At 45.6% G+C, this 10,589-nt stretch overlaps 1 protein-coding gene across 2 annotated transcripts; it reads right to left on the bottom strand.

Annotated features, from left to right (window-relative positions):
• Positions 1-1,022: 1,022 nt before the first annotated feature.
• On the bottom strand, positions 1,023-8,415 carry DDX5 (DEAD-box helicase 5). 2 transcript variants are annotated; one of them, XM_017811874.1, is made up of 13 exons: positions 8,274-8,415; positions 6,720-6,885; positions 6,461-6,557; positions 6,230-6,363; positions 6,042-6,107; positions 5,457-5,598; positions 5,219-5,379; positions 4,871-5,043; positions 4,572-4,682; positions 4,302-4,363; positions 4,150-4,209; positions 2,674-2,898; positions 1,023-2,186 (listed from the first exon to the last, which is right to left on the bottom strand). In XM_017811874.1, the coding sequence occupies exons 1-13, from the start codon at positions 8,303-8,305 to the stop codon at positions 1,801-1,803; spliced, it is 1,815 nt and encodes a 604-aa protein (XP_017667363.1). In that variant the 5' UTR covers positions 8,306-8,415; the 3' UTR covers positions 1,023-1,800. The 2 variants fall into 2 exon arrangements, with proteins under 2 accessions (XP_017667363.1, XP_017667365.1); XM_017811876.1 differs by having other exon boundaries at positions 1,412-2,186; positions 8,298-8,403.
• Positions 8,416-10,589: the final 2,174 nt, after the last annotated feature.

Raw genomic sequence — 10,589 nt, 5'->3', positions numbered from 1 at the left:
TGAGCTCAGTTCTACCAGAGTAGCAAAGCTGTTTAATAGAGCTCGTCTCTTTTCATCATTTTATGTGCAAATGTTATGAGTGCCCACCTGACACTTCCCCCAGATGATCGTCATTTGAGTAAAAAATACAAGTGGAAAGAGGCTGTTTAGGTTTTGCATCAATGTTAAAGACCCTAATCTGTCAGTTTTAAGTCACAAGCTGTAAATTTACTATTTTAATACTAAAAACCCTTTATACTGAAATTTTTAAAACTAAGCTTTCAAATGCATTTTGTTTCAGGCCACTGACCTGGAAACTTAAGCATTAAGTCATACTTCAGTGATAAGTAACCTACTTCCTTGTCTTTCGACACTGGTAGCACTGGGCAAAGGCAATGTTGCAGAGCCAGTTAAAAAAACTAAAGCAACACATTGCCAACCGCAGTCAGGTGTGGTAGTTTCAAGCCTCCAGCTGAAGTTCTCACAACAGCAAATGATCACAAAATACTGTCAAGTGATAGAACTCCACAGAAAAGGAGGAAACAATTATGAGGCAGATTAGGCTGTATTGAAGAACATCACAAGCTGAGCCTCAGAAGGAAACAATCACCAAGGGCTAAGCACAGACTAATCAAAAAAGATTTTAAGTGTAAAAGAAATAGTCTAACTTGGGTTTAAAGTAACCTAGAATCTTGTAGACTCAACTTAAACACATTAAGCTGTAATTAAGCATTGTTAAACTTGAAACTCACTGTTACTGGTAAAGAAGTGAGAGGAAGGAACTGAAAGTTAGTATTAACTGGAATTTTAATAACTGTACTTGAAAGCATTAAGCACTTTAACCCCAGGATCAAGTATTATTCCAGCTCTGCTCATCAAGGAAACGCTGTTGCTTCACTCAGCATGGGCAGTGCTTTGAGATTAAAGTCATTTGCACATATTAAAAGTCTTAAAAAAAAAAAAAAATCCATGAGGCACATTCATGGATCAACAGCCCACTTCCCTCCGCCCGCTTCCATAAAGAAATCACTGCTCAATACCGGTTTAAGTATAATTTGAAGTTTTAATACTAAGATCTTCCCGTTTCTCTGAAGCTCAGAAGCCTGCATGCTAACTCACAAGGCCTGGCAGCTGTGGGTACACGACACTCAAGCCTGGTCTGCACATATGCTCGTGTGAAGGCGACGGTTACTGTGCTGCAGAAGCTTCCTACGCTCGTAGCAGCTCGTTAGCAACACCACTACAGAGTTTTGATCTTCTCCAAGAACTGGCCCTACGCTAGTGAGACAAGGAAGAACACTGTTTCCAAACTTTCTTAGAAGCCAGCCTAAATTTTCTTCCCCATCGAAGCAGAGCCTGCCATGCTAAGCAATCTAGCCCAATCAAGGCAAGGCTGGTTTTTGTATAAGCTTAAATGTTTAATCAGACACAGTTGAGAAACCTTTCTAGAATTTAATATAAAAACATTTTGACATTCCATTAATGTAAAGTTGTGCACATGTTGAGAAAATTGTCATCTGAAAGAAAATTCGGTCTTCAAATATCTTTATTGGAAGGCCATGCACTGCCTTCTGGTACTGTATTTCAAATCACTGTACATTTACTTTGAAAACACTGTCTGCATTTTCTAGTACAAAAAACTAAAAATTGTTTCAGGAATGTAGAGAAATATTCAACTTAAATAGCGAAAAAGTGCACCATAATTACTGCTGCACTGCAGTCATTTCTGCGTTTCCCATTTTCTTAAATAACTATCCTGTTTTGATAACACACAATATAAAGAGCAATTATGAAAAACTGAGACATTTAAATTACACTAAGTTATTGAGAATAACTTGTGGGCATGGGGTAACCTATCATAGGAGCAGCACCAGTGGCAGGGTAGGCGTACTGCTGCTGGTTCATGCCATTGTGCATGTTGGCAATGTTGGAGCCGTACTGCTGCTCGTAGCCGTTCTGGTACGCTCCTGCGGGGTTACCGCCCGCCCTGAAGCCAGCCTGCATCCCTGCAGCTGCAAAGCCATTCCCAAAGGGAGTTCCATTGCTGAAACTCTGGGCACTGTAGGCCCCGTTCTGAGTTTTGGCTCCGAAGTCTCTCTTGCCTAGCGCGCCATAGGTTCTCTCAAAGTTCTCCCTCTCTCTAAAGCTACTAAATCCACCCCTTTTGCCCGCAGAGTATCTGTCACGGCGATCCCCTCGGGAGCGACCTAGTGAGAGAGACAAGACAGTTACATGGATTACAGAGGCTGCCCGAGTTCACCTCATCACGTTTCCTTTTCTGGCCCAGCAATGCAAATCTACTCTGAGGACAGTCACACACTCTCCCTGTAACACGAGTGGTGGCATCCAGGCAAAATGGCACTTTCACCTTGCCAGCAGGACACTTGGGTCCATCCACCTTTCCAAACCGTGGGAGAGAAGGCCACAAAACTGAGCCCAAAAGTGTTTTATTTCTGACCAAATCAGAAGTGCCTCTTTGGCCAGCACTAGCCATAAGTGCTCCACAGCACGACCTGGGAGCATCTGGGTGTTGTTTTTTGTTATTGCTGTTTCTAAATACCTTCTGAGGTCACCATAACTGGTAACTAAACCACCTTCCACATCCATTTTGGAGAGAGGCTGGAGGTGGAATTTGAGTTTCCTTTTTGTTCTCAAAGGAAAGCTATGCACACTTAGATCAAGAACAGCACTTACCTGACCCTCTGTCTTCAATCAGCTGAAGCAATTTGGGGTTGATGGCTTGATTAGCCTCCCGAAGCACAGAGATGAGGTCATTTACTTGCTTAATATTGTTAGGAGTAAAGAATGTGTATGCTGTGCCTGTTTTGGTACTGCGGGCAGTTCGTCCAATTCGGTGGATATAGTCCTCTGAGGAGTTAGGGTAGTCATAATTGATGACAAATTTCACATCTTCCACATCTGTAAAGTGTTGCAGTGTGGCAAAAGGCGAAGTACAAAGTTTTGCACACCACAACAGCCAAATCGAAGATAAACATTAGACAAGAGTATTTAAAAGGGAATAATGGCTGCAAAGAACAGTGTTAGAATCATCCATTTCTGCAAGAGTATTGTGGAAGAGAAAGTAATGCACACTCCGTCTGATCCCGTCTCATCACCCACCCTGTGAGCCAAAACCTTACCATAAGGAGTATGCATTTGCTTGTCATTCCCAACTCAAGAGTCCCCTTTACAAATCATCAAGTGACATCTGAAAGCTTCTTGCAGTAGGGCCACTAAATCTCACAGCAGCCTCTTCATGTGCTCATTTGAGGACCTTAGAGTAAAAACATACAAGGTCCTTCACATACACACTCATTAGAAGCTCAAAAAAAAAATGGGCCACACTGCTCGTCTTGCCAAGACCTTTGAACCGCAGCTGCAAGAAAAACATACCTGTCCCCCCAAAGTCACCAAGTTGTTTTTATGCACTGTGTCTCGTCTAGGCAAGCGCTTCCAAGAAGCCAGGGTTCACTTGAGAATGTGTCTCTCTCTGGCAGGTCTCGACATGACGACTATGTATAGGTGGAGGAACTCCGACTTTCAAAGGCATTGAAAAGCCATTGCTTTCCTGCCCCACTTGTTAAAGTGAGAGGTGGACTTTTATTCTCAGATTTCATGTGCCAGTACTCACCAATTTGCACAAGGCTTAGTACGTTTTAAAGCTGCTCTCTCCATTTCATGGTTGAAAAAAATTTCATTGAACATTGAAGTTTAAAATTATGTCCTTCAACATTTCAAAAAACCTCACTGAAATTCAAAGACCCACAGATCACAGCAAACAGTATGCACAAAACTAACAGTACTGCACCATGGCAAATCATGCAAAGCATGGAGAGAAGAGAAATACCAGGGCAAAGTGAACTGTGAATGAAACTGCTTATTTCATGAGAGAACAGTTTATGGGGTAGTAGTTTAAAGGATGATCTTTGCCTTTTGAAGATTACTGGCACACAATGCTCTCAGTTTTCACCTCTCTATTTGACTGGAAGCAGCCAGCCGATCATTTCCACTAGTCCTCCATCCCCCTCGAGTCCTCCGATTGTCATGCCTAGGCCTTGCCACAAAGACTGCACCTTTATGTGAAGAAAACTTAGAAAAATGCAGAGGTTAAAGAAAGCAATAGACTTTCTTTAAAAGCTTTGGGCAACTGGCATTACGAGTTGTACTAACCTAGACCTCTGGATGCAACATCTGTAGCAATCAGGATTGGTGCTTTCCCATGTTTGAATTCTGTAACACAAGAAATGAATCAGTTCCTTCCTTCAGTAACACACAGAAGATGCTTTGCAGGAACGCTCTGCAGAAATTGCCGAAATACTCACCATTTAGAACCCAGTCCCGCTCCTGCTGACTTTTGTCACCATGAATACCCATCGCTGGCCACCTGAAAATACAGAATTTGATTGACCCAAGACCATCCCTTCACAGTGGGTTCTGTAGTCAGACAGGGCTACTGGCAAATTGCAAAGTTAATCTGAGCTTTATAATTAACACCCAGTGTCCCTATTTGACAGTTTTGATACCACAGCTAGGAATCAAGAGCCCACTCAGGCCGGTCAAGGTGTCTCAGTGAAGTCCCAGCTGTTACTCACCCATCTCTCCTCATCTTCCTGGTGAGATCATCACAACGTCTTTTGGTTTCCACAAAAACAATTGTTTTGTTTTCCTTCTCACTCATGATTTCCTCCATCAAACGAATAAGCCTGTTATGAAGAGATGATGGTTAGAGTTCAGATTGATTTGTACTGTGCAAGTTTAAACAGTCAGATTTGTAGATTTTTAGTAGTCTCAGACTGGTGTCAAAAATCCATCAAGACAAATTCATTTCACAGTTCATAAACTAAAATTGACCATTAGAAAACACAATGCTTTGCCCCCACACACTGCTTACTTGTCATCTTTCTCTACATCGTGACACACATCCACAATCTGCAGAATGTTGTGGTTTGCACTGAGTTCCAGTGCACCAATGTTGATGTGCACGTATTCTTTCAAGAAGTCTTCAGCCAGCTGCCTCACTTCCTTGGGCCATGTGGCACTCCACATCAGAGTCTGCCTGTCAGGCTGGAGAAGGATTAGGTCAGTACAAGATCAACATATAGTCGGGTCAAATGCCAAACCAAAAAAAAAAACCAGGCAAGCATGAGAAAGTTAATCGACTTAATTGCATTGTCCTTGCTTTAATAAGCACAGGGGCATTTTTTTATGCAATAATGATAAATGCATGAATTATACTCACTCTAATCTGATCCACAATTTTTCTGATTTGAGGTTCAAATCCCATGTCAAGCATCCTGTCAGCTTCATCAAGGACAAGGTAAGTACACCTCCTGAGATTGGTCTTTCCAGCTTCTAAGAAGTCTATAAGTCTTCCGGGTGTTGCAATGCAGATTTCCACACCTAAAATCAAGCAGTCCAGTCAGCTGAAGCAGCTTTCACATGACCTCAGACAGATGTGCACAAGGACTGATCCATACCTCTCTCCAGGTCACGGATTTGTGGTCCCTTTGGAGCACCTCCATAGATACAGGTGGACTTCAAGCGGCACGCTCTGCTGTACTCAGCAGCCACCTGCTGCACCTGCTGGGCCAGCTCACGGGTCGGGGCCAGCACAAGACACTGGAAACAACAAGCGCAGCTTTTAGTCCAACACCCATTGAAAGGTGGGAGTCTGACTAGTTTTGAGTGGAAAGTTTGTCACATATTCCTTCAGTGCCAGAATGACTGGATTTAAGAGGCCAAACCAGCAAGGCAAGTTACCTGGCATCTCAACCGCCACCAAACACTGACCTATGCCATGTGCAAAGATAGCTGAAAGTCCCTGGCTTCCAGGGGATAGCAATTTCCAAAATGCAACATCTAGCCCTGTTCTACACTACTGTATGGACAATCCAATCAGAGCTTATAGAATCTTCTTGGAAGACTACACAACAGGGAACCACTTTAGTCATGTACAGGAACACAATGCAGCTATGCACTCTCATGAGCATGGACAATTTGGACTGTAAAAACCAGTCACATTCCCTAGAAGTTAAGATCCCCTTTCATTCAGGAATACTCACAATGGGTCCATCTCCTCGCTCCAGGAATGGCTGGTGATTTATATGCACAATGGCAGGCAGTAAGTACTGTTTGGAAGAAAGAAAAGTCTCGTTACAGTCTCTTCCCAGAAGTGTTCAGCCTGCACTAAGTCAGGCCACACTGTCACTGCTGAAATTCAGCAGTATTCCAGGCTACAATCAAAACTTACAGAGAGAGTTTTCCCTGATCCAGTCTGTGCCACTCCGACCATATCCAATCCACTCAATGCAACAGGCCAACCTTGTGCTTGGATAGCAGTTGGTTCAGTGAAGTTCTGCCTCTGAATTACTTCCATAACATTTGCTTGAAGAGAAAATTGAAACATATTAACTTAGATGCTGCCCTAATCCAGTCTGAAGAACAAGAAGTTCTGTGAAACAGTAAGTTGGTCTTCACTTACCAGGGAAGTTAGCTTCATAAAAGTTGATAATCGGTTTTGGACAGTTATGGCCCCTAACAGTGACCTCTTTGCTCGCTCTGTACTGTTCAACTTCTTGCTGCAAAACAAAATGCCCATTATTGGAAATCAACCTGGACACCAAGGTTATATTTTAAGTTAGCCCACGTGTGCCTGCTGGGCCTCATGACCCTCAATGTGTTTGCACTTTCTGTTTACTTTTGCTCGAGTCAGATCAGGTAGAGTCAGATCAGGTACGTACCTGAGTACGTCTAACTACATCAGGATGTTCTTGATAGAAGTTCTTCTCAAATTTGGGCAGCTCATCTAAATTCCATTTCTTTTTTGTAAGTTTTTCCCCAGGGTTTCCAAATTTCTTTCCAGACAGAGGTCCACCTCTACTTCCTCCAAAACGGGGGGCTCCAAACCTAAGGAGAAAGAATGTAATGCAGAATCCAAGAGAAACATTTTGGTCTTCTTACACGAGTTAACCACCATTTTTGTGGTTCACCCTGTAACTTTACAATTTGGATGTAATCCCTACCTACTTTAAGATACTTAAACTTTAAAAAATATACTTTAAGATGCAGATGCCACAACCTGCCTTGCTACAATTCTTATTAAAAAGCTAAGGTAACACGTCTTTGCATTTTCCATTAAATGCAATCGAAAGGCAAGTTACAACATGCAAAGTAAGGCCATAAAACCTTTGCATTACCCCGTGATCAAAATGGATTCCCACCCCGGTGACACTCCCTTTGCTGAAAGCGGGCAGGGGCAGTTATGAAACACTGGGATAACTTTGCCATAGACCGTTTTTTTTGTATCCCAGAAGACACACTTCCCTAAACAACGACGTTTTATAAGGCCATACGTTTTATTAGCATTTTAGGTTCGGTCCCTGTGTTGGAAGCATGCTGATCTCCGACGCCCCGAGGCGCAGCTCGGAGCCCTGCGCTGGATCCGAGCGCGGGGCTCCCTCCCCTGCCCCGATCGCTTCCCAATTTTGGCCGAGCGGGCGCCGGGAGCGAGATCCTTCCCAGCACAACACAGCGCTCCCCGAACGGCCGCTGCTTCCTGCCAGCGCTGTTTCCTTTGTCTCTCATTTCTGTCTACGCCACATTTTCCAGCCGCTGCCATTTTAGAGCCGCGGCTGGGCGGGGGGAGGAGGAGGAGGAACAAAGGCAGCAGCAGCACAGCCGGCATTTTGATTCCCCTCAGCCACCGCATGGCGGGGCCGGCCATTAACATCCGCTTACACAACACAAAGCGGAGCCGGCCGGCTCCTGCCGGCCACAGCCCGAGCCTCGGGAGGGGGAAGGGAGCGAGGGGAACCGCCCTGCCGAGCGCTCCCCGGGGCTCCGGCACCGCCAACCCACTGACCCACAAACCTCCCGCCCGCCCGCCGCTGCCGGCGGGGTGAACCGGGCTCTGCGGGGGCCATCCGTGTTCGAGGTGGTGTCCCCGGAGGAGTGGGGGGCGAGTACTTCTTTCCCCCGACATAAAAAAAAATAAATAAATAAATAAAAAATCACCCACCCGCGCTCCCCCCTCAGCGGTCTCACACCTGCGGGGCTGCGCTGAGGTGGAGGGACCGAGCCCAGACCGCCCCGCCGCCCACGTTCGGTGGCCTAAAAAAAGCCAGGTCCCCTCCCCCCGCCGGCTCTCGCGGCGGGAGCGCTGAGGGAAGGGCTCAGGGCCCAACCCCCGCCCCGCCGCCATCTTAAACGGCTGAAAAACAACCCTGGAGCCCCACGGGCGGGCTCAGAGTCCGGACGCTGGCGGCGGCTGGCGCCGGCCGGGCCCCCGGACTCACCCTCTGTCCCTGTCGCTGGAATACCCGGGCATGGCGATGGTGGCGGTGGGCGAGGCGATCCCGGTCACTTAAAGCGGGTGACGAAGAGTTGTGTACGATCCGGCGCCGCTGGCGGGGGCCGCTCACTGTGGGCGCGCGGCCCCGCGGACGCCGGTTATATAGGGGGGTGCGGGGGCTGCCGGGAGCCGGCGCGTGACGCACGCGTGGGCTCCGCCCCCGCCGTTATGTAAGTGGCCCGAGCCGGCCCCGAGGCCCCGCCCCCTTCCGCGTGGGCGCGGCCTCGGCTCGCCCGACTGACCGGCTTTGAGCTCGCGGCCGGAAGTTCCCCTCCCCTCGGGGGCGGTGCCTGCGCTGACGTCACTGCCCGCAGCGCCCCCTCCCTCCCGGGAGCCTCGTTCTCGCTCGGGGGTCCCGGCCCGAGGGGTCGGGGATGGAGAAGATGATGGAGAAGATGGAGATTTCCCCCTCTATAATTGCAACCTTTCGTCAACCTTCCGTATTTAAGACGCCGCTTGGCTCCTCCTGCAGTTTTTGACAGGGCAGACCTGGAACCTTCCACCCGCAGTGCAGCCCCTCGAGTTCTCATAAATCCATATACAGTCCATGTGAACTGCTTGTGAAAATCCTGAAAGGGCTTCAACACATAAAGCTCAGGGTCGAGAGGAGCCTGGGCTTTTAACTAATAACTGATACTTCATGTTAGATAAGCCACACGCCCACCTGTGACTTTTGCTCTTGGAAGGACTCAGATGTGCAGATCTTCACCATGGCGAGTTGGACTCACAGTAACTGATCATTAAATGCTTCCTAGTTCTTTTAGGCTGTTACCCGTTGCTGTTTATAAATGCTACATATACGTGTCTGTAAACAGTTACCACAGTGTTATCTTTTCGAATTCCAAGCAGGGCCAGTAACCCGACTCGAAGGTCACTCGGGGTGCTGCGCTGAGGGGAGGCTGTGCTGGGCAGAGGGCAGATAAAAACATCCAATACCCCCAGTGGACACTGAGTTTTTCACCTGCCCAGCTTTGCCAGGTGAGGAACAACCTGAATGTCCGGGTACCTCAGACTTTACACACACAAAAGTTGAAGTATAAACAGCAGCCACCTGTTCCAGGCAGAGAGGGATGAAAACCAAAACAACATAAGGAAGAACTGCCATAACAACACTCTCCGTTTCTATCCTCCCACCTTCTAGCAATCCGTGATATAAGGCTTTTCTGAGACAAAAATAACTGCATTCGATGGCCATTTCTTCACATTTTGGTTCTATTTATGCCCTTAGCTTCTAAGAAACCATGACGATGTGTTTCACAGTTTGACTGTACACAACCTGAAAAACATTTACTTTCATTTTCAACATATTGCCACGTAAGAAAAAAGGACACAAATCAAAATGAGTTATTAGAAATGGTAATGATTTTCTATTTATTTATACCCTTTGTGGACATTAATATCTTGCAAGTCACCTTCTCTACAGACCAAAGCTGTAGTCTAATTTTTTGTCTTTTTAAAGCAATTCCACACTTCTAAGTATCCTCACCATTTTCTATTTATTGACAAGAAATTCACAGTATTTATGGTCTGGACCCCATATAGATTTACATAATGAAAGTATAAAGATGTTTTTGATCTGTTCTGTATTATTTTCTAACAATTTTTTCTTTTTTTTTTTTTGATTGTTGCTGAGAATAGAGGAAGGTTTGCAAAGACTAGATTTTTCCACGACATCTCCCTCGAACATAACACTTCAGTCAGGCTTATCTTTGTTTATGAATAGCCACAGCTGTTCGCCCTTCAGTAATCTGGAATTCCACCTCTTTTTCTTGTAATTAACTTTTTCTCTTAGTAGCACTCCAATTTGACCAGTTTTGTTAACACTATCCCTGCAAATTTCTAATAGAGGAACCTCTCCAATTTTTTTTCAGTATGGACTTACTGATTTAATACGGCTTTTGAAAGATTTTTTCCCCAAAATGCTTCCTTTAACACTCTATGCCTACTGACCCTACAGACTTCCTGTTTCTGAGGAGTCTGAAAAAGGTTTTTGCAAAGGCTGCAAAAATAACAAATTATCTGAGTTTTTCTTGTTCTATTACATTTATTTTAACACAGCTAATTTGATTTTTTTGTTTCTGTATAATGGTGGCTCCTGTTTCTGTGCTGTTTAATCTTTCTAAGGTTTTAAAGAATTGAAAAGACTAAACAAAAGCCTCGCCTCTGCCTTGCCTGCAAGCATTTAGTCTGCAAGGAACTCCTTTCGATTTCCTTTGTGAAAAACTTCCTCATTTTTCTGTTCCACCCAAGTTAAACACCA

The sequence above is a fragment of the Lepidothrix coronata genome, unplaced genomic scaffold (assembly GCF_001604755.1).
Source record: "Lepidothrix coronata isolate B3197 unplaced genomic scaffold, Lepidothrix_coronata-1.0 Scaffold34, whole genome shotgun sequence".
NCBI classification, from domain to species: Eukaryota; Metazoa; Chordata; class Aves; order Passeriformes; family Pipridae; genus Lepidothrix; species Lepidothrix coronata.
Note: the sequence above shows the minus strand (reverse complement) of the source record. Positions and strands in the feature narration are given on the sequence as shown.